The sequence below is a fragment of the Lagopus muta genome, chromosome Z, assembly GCF_023343835.1.
Source record: "Lagopus muta isolate bLagMut1 chromosome Z, bLagMut1 primary, whole genome shotgun sequence".
Taxonomy (NCBI): domain Eukaryota; kingdom Metazoa; phylum Chordata; class Aves; order Galliformes; family Phasianidae; genus Lagopus; species Lagopus muta.
In genome coordinates this window covers 42,545,840-42,564,720 of record NC_064472.1, presented here as the reverse complement: position 1 = coordinate 42,564,720, position 18,881 = coordinate 42,545,840, and the positions used below count along the sequence as shown (strand labels likewise).

The 18,881-nt window shown below is 35.1% G+C and overlaps 1 protein-coding gene across 3 annotated transcripts in view; it reads right to left on the bottom strand.

Annotated features, from left to right (window-relative positions):
• LRRC2 (leucine rich repeat containing 2) overlaps positions 1–18,881 on the bottom strand; it is an 80,549-nt gene that overhangs the window by 39,508 nt on the left and 22,160 nt on the right. For all 3 annotated transcript variants that reach the window (XM_048932191.1, XM_048932192.1, XM_048932190.1), the window contains 2 exons: positions 18,385–18,595; positions 9,948–10,104 (listed from right to left, as the gene is read on the bottom strand). In XM_048932191.1, the coding sequence (XP_048788148.1) occupies positions 9,948–10,104; positions 18,385–18,595 (368 nt within the window). The remainder of the gene's footprint in view (positions 1–9,947; positions 10,105–18,384; positions 18,596–18,881) is intronic.

Sequence of the window (18,881 nt, the reverse complement as noted above, 5' to 3'; positions counted from 1 at the left end):
ATCAGACCTAGCCAGCATGGGCTTATGAAAGGCAGGTCTTGCTTGATCAATATTATCTCCTATGATCAAGTGATCCACCTCATGGATGAGGAAAAGGCTGTTGACATATTCTACCTAGACTTCAGCAAAGCCTTCAACATTGTTTTCCACAGTATTCTCCTGGAAAACTGGCAGCCCAGGGCTTTGACAGATAAATCCTTTGCTATGTAAAGAACTGGCTGATTACCAGGTCCAGAAAGTGATGGTGAATGGAGTTAAATCCAGCTGGTGACAGGTCATGAGCTGCGTTCCCCAAGGATTGGTATTGGAGCCTGACCTGTTCAATATGTTTACTGCTGACCAAGATGAGGGCATTGAGTCCATCCTCAATAACTTTGCAGATGACACCAAGTTGGCAGGAAGTGTTAATCTCCTTGGGAAAGAAGGCCCTACAGAGCAATCTGAGCAGGCTGAATCACTGGACTGAGGTCAGTTGGATGAAGTTCAACAAGATCAAGCAACAGGTCCTGCACTTTGGCCACAACAACTCTAGGCAGGACTACAGACTTGGGCCAGAGTGGCTGGAAGACTGTATTGAAGAAACAGACCTGGGGGTATTGGTCAGTGCTAGACTGAACATGAATCAGCAGTGTGCCCAAGTGGCCAAGAAGGCCACTTGGGCACACTGCTGATTCATGTTCAGTTCAACCTGGTTTCTACACAAAATAGCATTGCCAGCAGGAGCAGATTAGTCATCATCCCTCTGTAGTTAGCACTGGCGAGGCTGCACCTCAAGTACTGTGTTCAGTTTTGGGTCCCTCACTACAAGAAAGATGGAGCCCTGAAGCATATTCCGAGAAGAGCAATGAAGCTGGTGAGTCTTCTGGAGTACAAGTCTTATGAGGAACAGCCAAGGGAAGTGGCTGTTTAGTCTGAAGAAGAGGAGGCTCAGGGGTGACCTTATCATTCCCTGCTTGAAGGGAGGTTGTGTTTAGCTGTCTTTTCCAACCTTGGTGATTCTATGATTCTATGATTCTGTGATCAGCTCAACACCTTATTGCAACAAAAAATCATTGACACAGAGGTGCCTCAAAATGAAATAGAAAATAAGAGAGTAAAAAATTCTTCCTCCCCAAATTAATTCCTTAGTGAATAAAAGCAAGTCCCATTGAAGTGAAAAAATAACTGCTTCCTCATTAGCACAGGAATGTTTTATTTTCTCTTTTAGATAAGTAATACTCTCTTTTAACAAAGTAATACTGTACTCAATCTATCTGGGATAGAGTTAATTTTCTTCATAGAAGGTTGGATGATGATATGCTTTTGATTTGTGATCAAAACAGTAATGATATTACACTACACAATATTTTGACTATTGCTGAACTTCCTGTGCTTACAGACCGTCAAGGCCTAAACTGTTTCTCACTCCACCCAACCATAAACACACTCCAGAAGTGAACAGGCTGAGGGCTGGCAAGAGTCAGAACGCAACTCATCAAAAGAATAACATCCACATAATACCAGAAAATCTTAAAGGTGAGTTTTCTAAGACGGCTATTGTTTAGTGACTGGCTACACATCAGCTGGCTGGTGGTAACTGATTGCTTCTGCATTACTTGGTTTCTTTTGCTTTTTTTTTTTTTTTTTAATCCTTTTTCCTTTGTTCATCATTAATCAAACTTTTTTCTCAATTCATTTCTCATTTTTGCTTTTTTGATTCTCTCCCTTCACTGCAACAGAGTGAGTGGCTTAGCTGCCCATCAGGTTTAAACCACAGCAGACATTTTGCTGACTTTTCAGCCACCACAGTCTCAATTCTACTTTTTTTCTGAACAACTCATTGTAGACAAGGCACCCAGAGCCACAAGCATCCTAGGCATCCTTTTGTCTAACTCTGCTCAGAAGATGTATCTACAACATATGACTAGCAAACATGGAGCAGAATTAGTTATAACAAAAGCATTAAAATCTAACTGCTTTTTATAGGTAGTCTGATGGCTAAGAGCACAGATTCCTATTTTGACATTTCTGCCTTCTGAAATCACATAGTCCTACATTTTTTTCCTCATTTTCCAGTTTCTAATTTATATGCTGATGTTCACAGTATGGTTTGCCCCATTTTGAAGGTATGGGAAAGCAGGTTAAAAAAAATGCATCGCATTTTCTCCCTTTCGTATAATCTCTCTCTGATCTGACAGAAGAGTGTTACAGAATCAACAGTCAGTAACTAGTAACTGCAGAGGCTAAGATTATTCAAATTACTGGATAAAGCCATATACCTTATGACTTAATTTAATTTAGGACAACTGAGTTTTCACTCACTCGATCAGAGGTGAGTGGAATACAATTCCCCAGGATCTGTCTATAAGAACCAATTTCTGTGTACCAGCTTTTTTTTTTTTACTTGTGGTCTCTTCAATGGATTAAGTTATGTCACCTGGCAGCTTAAAGGTAGATAAGCATTAACCTTCACTCTAGAACCGTGAGAAGTTAATAGGGCACACCAGGACATTATTAATAAACCCCTTACACCACTACTTCACATAACTCCATATATTTACCACATTTTATCTTAAAATTAATTTGGATTTTGACATCCATTCCTCTAATGGAAAAACAAATTTACAGAATTTCACTTCTTACATACTTAGAAAGTCTTCTAATTGCCAGTTTTAATTTATTTATAGAAACCTTATAACCATGAATTACTTTGTTACTTTTATATTTACATAGCCCTCTTCCATGCCTATTGCTTACCTCTCTGATATTTTCATAAGCAATAGACATATCAACATTTCTTTTACCAGTGTAAACAAGCCAGTTCTTCTAATTTCCACTCAAAAAAATAAAAATATTCCTCCTCAAGTTGTCTTATCGGATTTTTTTAGCATCTGAATCCATCTCAGAAAATTTCTCTTGAATCTAGGTGACTTCAGCTATATGTAATACTCCATAAAAACTCTTACTGTTGTATAATGCTAATTATATTATTTTGCTTCTACTGAGAATATCTGGCATTTAGCTTATCTTTTACTGCCTTTTGTGTGTTTATCACGCTGAATTTTTCTTGTGACTGTTAGAATAAGGATTCCTATTCATTCATCTACTCCATTTAAAGAATGCATGACTTGCTGAAGAAATCAGTAGCTTCTGACTATATGACCTTAAACTCTGCAGCCGTGAATTTAAACTCTTCTTTTTTGAAACCCATGTGCCATCCAACTTCTCATATCTTCTCCAATTTATGTAGTGACAAAACTGAGAAACTATGTTAGCAGAAGATTTCGGTAGCCCAGTTCCTCAAAATAAGTAAGAAAAAAAATCCAAGACTAATTATTTGAGGAACTCCACAGGTTATCTTTTCCAAATTTATGATTCTTCCTTTCAAACACACACATTTATCTAGGCCTGTGCTAGGTTTTTCAGTTGTTGTATCAAAGTCTATTCTCTTAGATTCAAACATCCATTTTTATAAAATAATAGAATCAGAATCATTAAGGTTGGAAAAGACTCATCAAGTCCAACCATCCACCCATGCCTACTAAACCATGTCCCTCAGTGCCATATCTACCCTACTTTTGAATACCTCTAGGGATGGTGACTCAGTCACCTTCCCAGGGCAGCCTGTTCCAATGCCTCACCACTCTTTCTGAGAAGATATTTTTCTATTACCAAGCCTGAATATCCCCTGAAACAACCTGAGGCCATCCCCTCTCATCCTATCACTGTTACCTAGGAGAATGATGCCCACCTTGCTACAATCTCCTTTCAGTTATGTACAGCTCAGTAAGGTCTCTCTTGAGGCTCCTCCAGACTAAATAATCCCAGTTCCTTCAGTCACTCCTCATAAGACCTGTGCTGCAACACAGCTCCCTCAACAGCTTTGATGCCCTTCTCTGGATACACTCCAGGGCCTTGATGTCCTTCGTGTAGTGAAGAGCCCAAAACTGAATGGAGCATCAAGGTGCTTCTTCACCAGTGCTGACTACAGAGCGATGGTGACTGCCCTGCTCCTCCTGTCAACACTATTTTTGATACAAACCAGGATGCCATTAGCCTTCTTGGACACCTGGACACACTGCTGGCTCATGTTCAGCCAGCTGTCAAGTAGCACTCCAGGTTCTTTTCCTCCGCCACCATCAAATGCATTGTGGGATGCCAGATTGACAGAATCTACTACTTGAAGTTCAACCATCTTCTCACGAGAAAGACATACACACAACAATTTACTACACAAATTATTTTTTGTGCCATTCAGAGGGACCTAGACAGGCTTGAGCAGCGGGCCCTCATGAGGTTCAACAAATCCAAGTGTAAGGTTTTGCATCTGGGTCAAGGCAAATCCCATTACCAATACAAACTTGGAGATGAAAGAATCAAGAGCAGCCCTGACAAAAAAGACCTGTGAGTAATGGTGTGTTGGAAGCTGGACATTAGCCAGCAATGTGCCCTTGCAGCCCAGAAAGCCAAACATATCCTGGGATGCATCAAATGATGCATGACTAGCAGATCAAGGGAGGTGATCCTGCCCCTCTACTCTGTTGGTGAGGTACTCACTAAAGAAGAGATATAGACCAGTTGGAGCATGTCAAGAGAAGGGCCACAAAAATGATTCATGGAATGGAACACCTTTCCTGTGAGGGCAGGCAGAGAGATATGTGGTTGTTCAGCCTGAATAAGAGAAGGCTGCAATGTGACCTGATAGCAGCCTTTCATTATCTAAAGGGGAGCTACAGGAATGAAGGAGACAGAAGCTTTAGGAGGATCTACGGTGATAGAACAAGAAGGAATTCAAGCTCAGGGAGAGTATATTCAGTTTAGATATAAGGAAAAAATATTTTACAGTGAGGCACTGGAACAGGTTACCTAGTTTTGTGATTGATGCCCCATCCCTGAAGACTTTATATGTGTGATCTAACTGTAGTGTAGGGGAGTTGGACTAGATGGTCATCAGAGGTCCCGAAGGATTCTATGAGTCTATGATTCTATTTTTCTCCTATAAACTTTTAATTTCAACATTTTTAATATTTATCTTCACATCTCTAATTATCCCTTCCTCTAAAAAACTGTTTGAAATTCTTGCAATCAACAAGAGTTGGAATTGTACTGGAATTGGGTTATATTGGTTTTGTAAACAAGACTATAAAGAATTAGATCTTTTCCTTTCTCAGATGAAAAGAACATGAGTGTCACTGCCCTTTTAAACAAGGTTGCTAAGTTATCTTTGTCAGAAAACAATTGCAAAAATATGTATCTATGAGACAATATTCATGATGAAAATTCTGAAATCCAAGTGTCTAAGTCAAAGAAACACAAATGGGGAAATGGTGGATTTGTAAATAAGAACTCTAAATTGTCACTGCTACAACACTGTTTTTAACTGTGCTTTAAAGCACTGAATTTTCAGATCTATTTGAAAGTAAACAGTTAATAGTCTATTTAAGAGTTAAACATCTCTGTGTTTTCCAAAGAGAGGCAGTAAAAGCAGTAATGAAATCCATGGTTTCTCTAATACTTTCACAATTAAGAATATTTTTTTCAGTGGGAGCTTCAATAGCATAGCTGTTACCCAAGCTAGCGTATATTCTCAACTTAAATTTTTAATTTGTTATTTAAGAAAAATTAAACCAGTAATTAAACTTTTAATCAAAATTTTCCACGTGCAATGCAGCATTGCAACGATGCTGATGTAATTTCATCATTTAGACAAGCCTACACTGGTGATCCTAATAATGGATCAGATACAAAATGCAGGTCCAGAGTTATTATCTAAAGAATTCACTCAATGCAAATGCAGACCTACTTTAAAAAAAATGTAGTTACACACAAATTTATTTTTTTTTTTTGCATTGATCTGACACTGTCAAGCCAAATTAGCTAACACAGCAGTTTGCTGTAGGTCAAGACAAACAGTTTCCTTTTTCCAATCTTCTCTGCTGAATCAGTGACATTGCCATTGATTTATTGGAAAGGTAAAATTAATGTTCAAGCTTACAAATGACAATGTCCATTCTTTTTTTTCTTTTTCTTGTTTCTTTTTTACTTCTTATCAAAGCAATCAAGCCACGGGAGAGATGAAATATGGAGTATCCTTGCTCCTATTTTTATTCTTTCTTTAAAAGAGTAAAAATAAAATAACCTTTTAGGGATTATAGGGGATTGATTCTGGGCAGGTAAAATTTCAATCATTATTAATCAAGCTACATGGGCTCAATTAAAAAAAAAAAAAGTGTAGAATGAAATGGCAAGAAGAAAATATAAAGAAAAACTGGGGATTTGGGTCTACGGACAGAAGAGCATTAGTGCTATTTAAGAAGGCAAAAAACTGTTCTTGTAGCAAAGTAGACATTAAAAAAACCCTATTTCTTGTAAGCTGGAGATACCTTCTGAAAAAAAAGGTGTAGGGTAAGGATCTACTGAAAACTCTGAAAAGTAATGTAAACAAAAATGTAACAAGCTTAACTGAAAATACTTTGGGACAAGAGAAATCTTATAGAATTTCTCTGTGACTTCTGTTTTTCATATGAGTAGATAAGCTGTTCTCCTTCTGGACCACCCAAAAGTGTGCATCTTGCAAGGGTAAAGCAGAGAAGAGGACTCATCTCTGAGCTGGAAAATACCAAACTAAACACAGGCTGTATATAGAATTGAGTTGTTGGGCATATAGTGAATAAATGACATGTGAAAAAGATAAGCCCACAACTCTTCAGAACTAGACTGCACTTAAGCTTTAAATCTGTATTTTCTTCTTCAAAATTCACACATTAATGCACCAGGAATCTTATTTATAGAAAATGCTATTTTATGTATCTAGAAGTCATTTAAAGCTGTATTACTTGTAGATTTCCTCTCTGAGTTCTGGGAAATTGAATTAATAGTATGCACAAATGAATTTTTACAGTATGAAGGAGGATACAAATAAATCCTTAGATTTTTTTCTGAAATGTCTCAAAAGCACAAATATTTTTCCTCTTCAATATTTGTCATATCAAAAATTTTAGAGAACATAATGAAGTACAAAGTTCTTAAGATCTTTTTGAGATATCTAATGATAATTTGTGGTAAAAAAGAATCCTGATATACCCTCACTATTCCAACCTGGCACAAAAGCTTAAGGATCACATGAAGATCTGGATAACTGCCTCCTTTGTAAATATGAGGAACATATTCTATTTGCTATTTTCAGTGACAGCAATTAGCAGTGCACCAGCACCAATTCATGCACAGCCACTGCACTGCACACATGCAGTCAGAGCCAAATCATTAAATTCACCATGAAGCTATTGCTCAAGAAAATTCTTAGACGCATTCTTCTTCATGGTATATTTTTTTCTTTTTTTTTTTCTGCTCATAAGAAAAAAACTAACCTGACAAATCTGAGCTTTGCCCCTTATTGCAGAGTTGTCAAGTTGCTCCATTTTTGGTTAATTGTTTTCCATGATAATATCCACTTTTACACAAAAAGAACAGTCAAAATTATTCTCATCTATCTTCTGATTTAGTCTTTTTAGGTGCACAGATGATTAGAACTGATCTAAAAGAGAGATCTGAATTATGTGGGAATGGATTCTAGTCTTTCTTTTTTTCCTGTTTCAGAACAGAGCTTTTCCTTCTAGACCTAGTAAAACAGCTACACAAACTTAATATATTTCAGATGTTTTAGTCCACAGACTGCTACTGCAGCAATAATTTATTTCAACTGAAAATATTCAAATGATCTCCTATTCTCTCGTACTTTTACTGCCATCTTGTTAGAACAAAATTAGCCCAAACACAGCTCACCAGATTAGGTTCTGATGGATGACTTGTACCAAACTCAGATTCAATTCTGACTGAAAATAAAAGACACAACAGCATGCCCGTCACTGCCATCGTTAACCATCTGTCATTACTCTCGAGTATGTTTATCTGTGATACTTACCTCCTTGCAGCTGTTTTGTAAACAGAACACAAAATGATAAATATCTTAGCACTTAACCTTTTCTGAGACCTTACTTTCTGATTTAGCACCTAATTCTCACTCCTTACTTAGGTTTCCAAAACAAACCCACATAGATTGTTTTCTCTGCCATAATTTAGCACTTAGAGCACTAAAGTCTGAAGTTTCATTTTGAAGCAGCATATACAACTTCAAAGTATCCAATATTTTTCTTGACATTTTCTTATTAAAATAATAGGTATTTCCGGTATATATCGATGTCTGTGTTTGTGTGTCTATATGTTACAGGAAACAAGAGAATACTACCAATTAGAAGTACAACACTGTACCTGTCCATAAAGGGGGAATTATGCAAATTGAGATAAAAAATTATGCATAATTTATGCCATAATAAAAACAGCATCGTGTTACTAAAATGTGGTGAACAAAAACCTCAAAATCATCAGGCAGTTTTGGGGAAAAAAAAAAAAAAGTGTTAAACCATTCATCTACAGAGTCCAGGATTAGCTTCTTTGTATTATTTATTTTTAAACTTCATCTATGAATCTGGGTCTTCATCTGAAAAACTGATATTGCTGCTGTGATGTTGAACTACTGAATATATGGCTTTTAAAATTTAACAAATGTGTTCTATCTAGTAATAATTTTGCATAAATTGATGTGATGTTTCAAGAAAACACAGATTTCAAACTCAGACCCTTCTCTTGCTGAGGGTCTAGTAACAGCCATGCTCTCATCTCGTGAATCGTGGGGAAAAAAGTCAGAACAAGAGTTCACTGTTAAGATTAGAGTGGTAAATGCTATAACACTGTGTCTGAAGCAAGCAAATTAAACAGTTTTTAATACTCACTGGCCTTTCCTGATTTTTTAATTTTTTTTTATTTTTAACAGCAACAAAAGTACTGAAATAATGCAAGTAACATCTTGGGCTTACTCTTCACAGATTAGCATAAATCAGAGAGGAATTAGATGAATAGAAATAGCACAAAAACTACTGAAGAGCAGAATTCCCACCATTTAAATGCAATTGAAATAATAGTGATAGCTACTCAGAGAATCTGAAACATTAAAACATTAATTTTAAGGTTGTAAAGTCTCTGGAACAGATTTTTTTTTCTTTTTCATCTTTACTGCCTAGTGAAAGGTGTTAGTCCATTACACTCAACTGACTCATCTGAGTTCTGTGATTACAAAACAGTTATTGTTTATGTCCATTATTTCCTGGTTTTTTTTTTGTTTTTTTTTTTCTTATGATTTGTTACAGTATTTAGTTGCCAGGTTGAAACTTTAAAGTGTATCTTAATGTCAGTGGGAAATTTTATGTGTAAAAGGAAATGTTAATAAATAAATAAATAATCATTAACTCTACCTGACAAATCCTATCACTGGTTTCTGTGTTTCAGGAGGCCTTCTCCCTTTCTTCCTGTTTTATTTTGTTTTGTTTTGTTTTTCCAAATAAACATATGATAACTTATAGAGAAAAAGGTTTTAGTCTCTATTCATTATTTGAAATATACTAACTCACAGTGTTAGCATAAGTCATGGGGAAAAGTTTAGGACTACCACATTTAAAAATAAGTAAAGACTTAGTACACTTGCTGCATGAATTTGACTCTCAAGAGCCCCCAAACCCCTAAATGTACATAGTTTTCTCAATTCTCAGAGGTATGATTAGTATAATCTTGCCTTTTTCTACCTGTCCAGCCTGTAAGGAACATGAAACACCACCTATTCTCTATATATTCAAATACAAGCTATAGTTTTTCTGTAGTCAGATAGCAAAATTGCAATAGTTTTCCAATGTTTGTGCCTTACTAAACCCATCCAATTAATCAACTGCAGCTTTAACCTGCTAACTAGAAAAACGTAGATACCATTGTTCACTGGAAACAAAAACAAGCAAACAAACAAACAACAACAAAAAAGTGCGATTATCATTAAATTCATAAGAACATCCATGAATACTCATTTTCCTGAAGTTAATTAGATAGAACACATATAAATAACTGAATAGTTTGAACCAACATACCAATTTCCACTGGGAGGTGGTTGATTTGATTTTTTGATAACTCCAGAACTCTCAAATCTTGAAACAAAGCAATATAGTCTGGAATTGTTTGAATCAGTGTATTGCTTACATGCCATTCTTTCAGATAGGTATGATCTTTCAGAGACTCTGGGAATTCCTGCAAATTAAATAAAATTGTATAAATAGAAATGAAGATAGAATTTTGTTCAACCATGTTTCTAAATAGGATGGAAAGAGCTTTTATGGCCAAACCTCAACACTTCGCCTTACTTGTCTTGATGTAAGACAAGTACTTGATGAGCAGCAGTTTGCCAAATCCTCACAGGACCTGATTTCATTTGAAGCACTGCAGTTGTCTGTGAGCATATAGTCTTTTTTTTTTTTTTACTGCTGATGCAATCATTTTGCTCTAAAATTGATACCTATCTGAAGCACTCACATGCTTGGTCTTTCTCATATTATCTCCTCTTCCCAGCTTGAGGATTTTTCTAAAACACATTTTTGTGCTTTAATTCACATATCAAGATACAGTCAAATGCATCACAAGAACAGAAAAGCAGGTGTGTGGGGAATATCTAAGTGGCTTTTGCCACCAAAACAAAAATTTGTGTGCCAAGATGAAACATGGTCAAAGGAACAAAAGTGTTTCAGATACAATATGTACATATTGCTTTTGGAAAATTGTATTTAAAATCAGTGAAAAAAAATCCAAAGTCATTTCAGCAGTTTGTGGTATTTTGCTCTATTTTTTTTTTCTTTTAAGAAGAATAAAAATATTCAGCATTTATATCAGTCCATAATTGCATTTAGTTCTTATTTTAGTCATACAAAATATTTTTTCTTTAAAATTTCTAGGATTATTTCAAATACACAGAAATTAAGCTTGCTTATGAGTACTTTTCATGCAATATTTTACTGGTCCAGAATCTCCTGTCTATTACAATTACACAAACCAAGGTTTTTAAAGCCCTTAATTCTTAAAAAAAAAAAAAAAAAAGTTTTATTTAACATTTATTTAACTTACTTATTATTCAGTTCAGATGTACATATCTTTGAATTATGTCACCAAATTGATTAAACTTGGATCAGATAAAAATCAATTCATAGAACTGATGGTTAGATCATTTAAACTCAGCTTTGTAAACCAGCACATAATTTACCAGTTTATATCTGGAATAAATAATTTGAATGAGATGCTATTCCCGACTTTATTACATTAGAAGAGAAGTAATAGTTACAGTCTTTAATTATTTTATATCTTACAATATTGTTTGCTGTGTATGAAGAATTCTACAAGGTTTATTTTCTTCTAAGACTCATAGATCCCCCAAGACATTAAGTAGGGTGATACACTTCAAATTTTTCATTTGCTTTGTTTTTTAACTCTGGATTTGGGAGACTGCTCCTTAACTTGTATCTAAATTAAAACTTCTAATTAATCAAAGCTATACTTGACTGTTGATCACAATTTGCTTTTAGTTTAGTTATTTCTATCTTAAATGTCAGTGCTTTTCAAATTTACACATGCAGACATGTAGTCTAAACATGCAGTTCTGCCTTACTACCTTTCCTTTGATGTTTGATATGGATTATTTCATTTCTTTCTTCATTTACCCACTACATCTAATTTCATTATGATCCATCCTCTATATATATCTGTTTCTGGCAGCTAAAATAAAATGCCTGAAATGCCTTAAGGCTAGTAATGAGAAATCTCTCCATCTTTCTGGTGTGAGTTACTACATCACACCAGTCTGCACATTTTTTTCTACAGCAAAATAAAAAAAATAAATAAATACCAACAGTAAATTTAGTTAGTATTGTTTTTCCCACCTCCACAGAACTGAAAATGCATCACATAGGAAATAGTACTTATCTGGAGTATCACAGGTGCTACTGTAAGCAAGAACACCAGTTCATTAAGAATATAAATGCACAACATTAATACAAGACAGAAAAACATCTCTGTGAAACAGACATGATTTGCAACTCTACATTTCTACTGTTACGCCATAGTCCAGGTTTGTCTTGGTTTATTCCACTGGTGTACGATTCTTTTTCCCTTGTTATCAAAACAAAATCTCTTCAGCTCCTAACTGTCAGATGCATCATGAAGCGATGGGGAACACTTGCTCTTGTGAAGCAAATAAATGTGTTCTCCGGGAATGAAGGGGTTATCCCGCAGATTTCTTAATACATTTGAAAGACATTAAAAAAAAGAAATCACTCTCAAATAAAAGTTAAACTGCCCAGCTTCTTCATGACTTCAGAAAAAAATTACAGCCAAAATATTTTAAAGTTGATGATTAATAAAAAAAATGCTTAAAGAAAAAATATCGTTATTACTCATTGTTTAAATAGTGTCAGGATATTCTTGTGTAACTATTAACATAAACTCAGGCATAGCACTCAAGGAATGGAACTGGATCCCATTATTCTACTAGTTGTCCAGACTTATTTTCTGTCTTTAAATTATTTATTTATATAATTTTCAAGAAAGGATTTCTTTACGGTCAGAGTGATGAAGCACTGGAACAGGCTGCATAGAGATATTGTGAAGTATCCTTCTCTAGAGATACTCAAGATTTGCCTGGATACCCACTCACACAATCTTCTGTAGGGGATCTGTTTTAGCAGGGTCTTGAACTAGATAATCTCTAGATGTCTCTTCCAACCCTACAATTCTGTGATATTTACATTTTGCAAATGTAATTTTACAAATCCTTTTGCTATAATGTGCTTTTCTTTAGCATTCTCAATCTTACTACACATTTGACAGCGTTAATGAAGCATAAATTGATGTGATATTTTACTTCATTTACAAATTAGATAGGTTGAGCACTGCAATTTGCAGTTTTATGTCTGCTTTACTCTCTAATTTCACTGTACTCTTTTGTAGTCCTCTGTTGCCATGCTAAAGCTGGCAGCCTACTGATAAATTACTCCTCTAAGACTGACAGTTGGATGATAGCCAGGATTTCATTTTAACAGCAAAACAATGTCTACAAGTACTTTCATTTGGAAAAAAAGAAAAACGGTGTTAAAAGAAAATAAAAAGCAAATGTAATAACATTGCTGATTTTACTGCTTCCAAATAAGAGAGAATTTACCTGCTAGATATGAGTCTGAATTAAAACCGTGATTGAATTTTTCAGGTCTGAAAAGTTTACTTTCCTTTTCTATTTCTAGCCCTGTCATCTGACCTATCATTGACCAAAACAAAACTTTGAGTGCAGATCTGTCTCATTTCTTAGCGTCTTCGGATCTTTGGACCAAAAACTGGATTAGGCATTTTGTAAAATCAAGAGGGAAATTTTCTCTGGAATTGAGAAAACGGAGACATTTTGTCTGTCCATTCTGTGCACTGATTCTACTCAATCTCTATGGTAAATACATCACTGTCACTAATAGCTGAAAGTAACCAGTGGAAATTATCTGTTCCCAGTGAAAAGAGAGTGCAAGTCAGATGATAACACTGGCAGAGAAAGTATAAATGAAAGAATTAATCTGCTGCCATTTTGTGAGAAAAAATCATATGAGGAAGGCCACAATTGACTAGTAAAGAATTTTCAATCACTCAATCATCTGTTTTTGCACGTATTTTAGTTGTTTAAATCTATTGGATCCAGATTATCTTTTGAGGAAAAGCAGAATAGCCAAGTGCAGTTCTGCTCTGTATTTGAATGAACATCTAATTTATTTGCCTACACGAAGATAAAAAATTCAAAAAATTGCTTTTCCTGAGCATTTTCTGAAAATGATTTTAAATTTATTTATCCACTAACGAATAAATATTCATTAGTTAGGAGCAGAAAGCAAACACTCAGATGGGAAATAATAGAGTCAAATTAACTGAAAAATTCATGAATATTCATGGCGTTATTTTCTAGTTTTCATTCAGCTATAGTGGCAGTGCTGTTTTTCTGAAGAAATAGTTTAATTCAGTAGATATATGCTTACACACAAAGGATCTCAATTTAGTGTTTCATTAACTCTCCATTGTTTTCTCCTATGCAAATAATTAAAACGTACAGTTCAAGAGTCCAAAATCCCTAAAGAGCTCCTCTCTATGGTGGATTTGCCTGAAAAACTGTTAGAAAAATAAGAAATGTTTCTGAAACATACTTTTGCAATCTTGAGTTACTTGTAGAACAGTATACTTTTCTCATAATGACATGTCTCGAGGCTGTTGTAAGCACAACAGGAAAGAGAAGAGAAAAGCCTATCTGACTTCATTCATAGTATCGAATTATAGGACAAGCCTGTTGATTATTTTAAAATCTTTTCTTTGTTACTTTCTTGTATCAGCACTTAAATATAAGTACTAATTAATCACTGCCCCCATCTTGCCAAGGTACACACAGGGATGTAGACACTTGAGACATAAACATTAGGTTGGTATACTGAAAAGAAGCTAAGGGTCATTGAACCTTATGGGTGCTGTCACAGAGACTCTTCAAGGTGGAGCTGTGACAAAGGTAAAGCTATTTCATTACTGTAGTTATCAACCACAATTCCTAGCGAAAATCTACCCATTCTGAAGAGGCAGTGCCAAACTATTAGTCAATTTACTCTAAGATTCAGAGAGACTTACTGAGTCTAAATTACACAGCGGTAAAGGTTTGATATTGGTATTGTTTATACTATTTTTGCTTAGAAAATTTCCAGTGCAGCCATACTCTTATAATAAAACTATATTGACCTGAGACATCAGCTGGCTCAAATTAGCCTAAAAGTGAAACATAATTATTAAGAATTTGTTCCACAAGGAAATGTGGATCTGCATATATAGAATACATTTCTTTACAATCATATACTGTAAAATCGAGTCCTACTCTATTTATCTAAATGTCTGTGCCAACTTATTTAACTTAATATTCATTGTATGAATAATTGTCTCAGAGATGATAAAATAATTACTTTATAATTTAAATGAACAGCAGGACTTCACATAATTAAAATGCAGTATCATTTCCATGACATTTAAGGAGTGGGACATAGGTGGAAGGACAGAATTCCCCTTAAGAATTCAAGTTGTGTGATTTACTCTGAATTCCTCCTAAGCCTCTCCAAAGGAGATCCAAGACGATTTTCTTCAGACCACTCTCCAGATTATTTCAAAATATTTGTACCCATTACTGAGCTTGTACTCAACAGTGGTGAATCACTAAGCCACAGCTACACTGTATAAACCTAAAGCATGAGACAGTAAGTAGCAGCTTTGTTGTAACATTTTCACCATCCATAGGTGAAAGTAATGCCTCCTATTTATTTCCATGGAAACTACAATGGATACAAAGAGCATGATGACACAATTTGATAGAACAAATTCTCAGCTATAAAACACTGTTTTTCAACATTTTTGCCAGCAATGAACATGTGGCCTCCATGCCACACTTGGAAAAATCTGCTCCAGCAGAAGTGACCCACCATTTCACAGCTGCTATTCCATCATTGTTGCTAGAAAAATATTTCCCCATTCCAACTTTCATCAGCCTAAACAGATGAAAGTCAGAAGGTACTAAATCTAAACAATACAGTAGATGTGGTAGGACAGTCCTGCCAAGAATTGGAAAGGTGCTCTATGGTCTCCAGACTGATATGGGACCTGGTGTTATCATGCTGCAAAATAAAGGCTATCTTCTTCTCTGGAGCATGAGCCTTCAGTTTAGTCAGTGTAGCAATGTAGTGATCAGCATTATAGTTTGTCCAGGTTTCAGAAAATCAAGAATGATCACACCTTTCCTATTCCAAAACACAGTGCACATCACTTTATCCACTTAAATGTGAATCTTGAACTTTTTATGGAGAATCCACACTCCGGCTGTTTTGACACTGGCTCACAGTGATAACACCGTGATTCCTCAGCAGTAGTGTTATGACCCCAGAAATTGTCTCCTTCAGCCTCATACTGGTTCAAGATGTCCTGACAAACTTGTACACAGTGTTCTTTCTCTTCCTGAGTGAGCATTTGTGGGACCCACCTAGCACAAAATTTCAATATTCCAATGTTGCCACCAGTATTTCCATTGCACTAAAGCCAATATATAGCTCCATATAGTTTCCCGGTCATAGTCCATCAGTTTGCATGGATGACCTGATTGTGACACTTCATTTCATGGCGTACAGGTGTGCATGGCCATTCTGAACATAGCTTATCTTTTGCATTCCCTTCCGAAATATACAACCCACTGCCTCATTTTGCTACATCCACTGTTTGGTCTCCAATAATTAGCAAGCATCACTGATTGTCAGTGGATACAATTTTTTTAATCATGAAGGAATTCAGTTCCACACCTTTGCTTCATACACACTTCTATGTCAGACACTACTGTGTCAGATTGCTCTTCTGCTGCCATCTGTCACACAATAACAAATGTAACGGAATACTGGTGAGAAGATTCAACCTCTAATGCAATACCACCATCTGCTTCTGACGTCATTGGCCAACACAACGAAACAGGAAGCACTACATTTGGAGTAGCCCTCATAGAAAAAAAAAATGAATACTAATGAATATCCAGTAAAAGCGACTATTCTAGTTTAACAGTGAAATTTGACATAAAAAATAACTCCATTTGGTTGTTTGTGTGCTCTTTCCATTTGCCACTGAAGTTTTCAGAGAGACTTTACTTGGGGACCTTATGAAGATACAGCAAAGCTACTTTCTTCTTGTAAAATCCCTATTGCGGGCAATTATTGTTCTGTGAGACATAATTTTACAGCATTCAGAAAGAAAATTGGTACATCCCAGAAGAAAACCAGTTCCCATAATTATGTCTGTAAGTCAGAGCAATAATATACAGTTTGATATGTCTACTACCAGAAGGAGATATCACTGTTTCATTGGTAAAAGTAGAAATAGAATAGAAATACTTACTAGTTAAAAAAGAGGGAGAAAGAGGATTCAACAGTTAATTCCTGAATGGACACCTAGCACAGCTTTTCTGTTTAACACTGCCAAATTAGTAGATTACTCAATGGGAAGCCAAACTTTTATATGCTTGCAAGTCTACATAGGCAAACCCACTTTTGATAAGTTCTACTGTTTGAGTGCTTAACTGTCGGAAACTTAGTCAGTGATTAATTTATGTGCAAAATCTGTAACAGAAACTAGAATGTCATTGATATCACCACTCCTGGCTAAATAAAATACAGGCTATTTGTCAAAAATTTTGACATGTTTACAGGCATTTTTACATAGAAATTTTCAACCAGTACAGCTTTGGTTGCATAGTCTGCAAAATAATTTTCCATACCTGTACTTTCTTTTAATAGACTCATAGAGAAAAAGAAGCTGTGTCTGATTCTTTAATTTGGGCTGTCTTTTTAATTGTCTGTCTTTAATTTGGGCAAATAATAACAATAATCATAAGTTACATAATCTTATAACAGGACAAATCATACTAGAATGCCATGAAAAACATTAAAATACATGCATTTGTTTTTTGCCTCCTAATGTAAGTCATGTTTGATATGACAGAGTAAAATGTTACCTATTTGGTAAAAGCAAGCAAGTAAGAGAAAGCTTTTAGCAGCTTTCCACTCCTTGATGTGATGTAGATATTTGTAGTTAAGTGTATAATATGAAACTACACAGCTTTAACATCACTGTATGTATCCAAGATCTTGACACCTAAGACATGACAGTTCTGCAGCAACTAATCTCATCATTTGAATGACTGCGATCACATGAAGAAATGTTCTCTACTAGAGCTAGATGGGAACTAGAATTTTTATTTTTTTTTGTTTGTTCAGAAGACAACTGGAATCAGAAAGGAACCGAAGACTATACCTCTGTATCCAAGTTTGGGACAAAGTAGTATTTCAGGTCAACCAAAACAATTGCTTCCATAGCATTTACTGGCCTTGCTGTTTGACTTTTTAATTTGCAATTTTCATAATGAAAAATTGAGAATAATTATCTCGGAATTATAAACTCAAGAAAAATCAAATTTCTAATTTTACTGTCTCCTTAATAAAGTAGTATGTATTCTAAGTAAATTTCAGTCACATCCTTAGCAACTCTAACATTAGTTTTGATTAGAACACAGCTTGAAAAAAAAATGTTATAGCATTAGAGCAAGAAAAAAGATTTCCAACTAGTAGAAGACAAAAACAATTCAAAGGTGAATATTATTTTCACCTCCTTCCATTCACTAGGAAATTACAGAGAAAAATACCTTATTGTAATGTGACTGCTCGCTCCCACAATTTTGAGAGGACTAGACATCATATATCAGCAGAAAAATTAAAATAAGTATATTTGAAAGCTAAACCTCTAGTGCAGTGTGGCATAGGAAACATTTTTGTCAGTCCTAACATAGTATCATTATAACATGCATAGGCAATGAAGAAACATTTGGAAGCATTAAAAGTTACAGTGTCAAGCTACTTAAACTCCCTAACAAAGAAGTATGCTTGCCATTATATTTACCATCCACTGTTCTCCCGAAAGATGAAAAATAAATTTGTTTCTCTCCTTATTTGTTTCATCTGACAGACTAAGCCTCTTCTGTAGCTGAGGAGTTTTTCCACATGTGTCCAAGATTTTCTCATCAATATCTACAAAGCCATTCTTGAGGTATTTTGATTGGGGAATGCTTTTCTTCCGGCATTCCAGTATGAAATTCCATTCCTGCTTTATCCTGAAATAGTGCGAGAAAGTTTATGAGAATCAGATTTGTTTGCACAAATAACTTACAAAATAATAATAATAATAATAATAATAATAATAATAATAATAATAATAATAATAATAATAATAATGCACCTAAGGTATTTAGAAAAACAAATGCATTCTTGGGGTCATACTTAGATTTTCTAGACTGACATAGATTTCAGATAGTCAGGAATTCATATAGTTAGAATCAGACAGTGACTTCCTGGGAATTACAGAGATGTAAAGACTGAGACCATTGTCACAGAACTCAG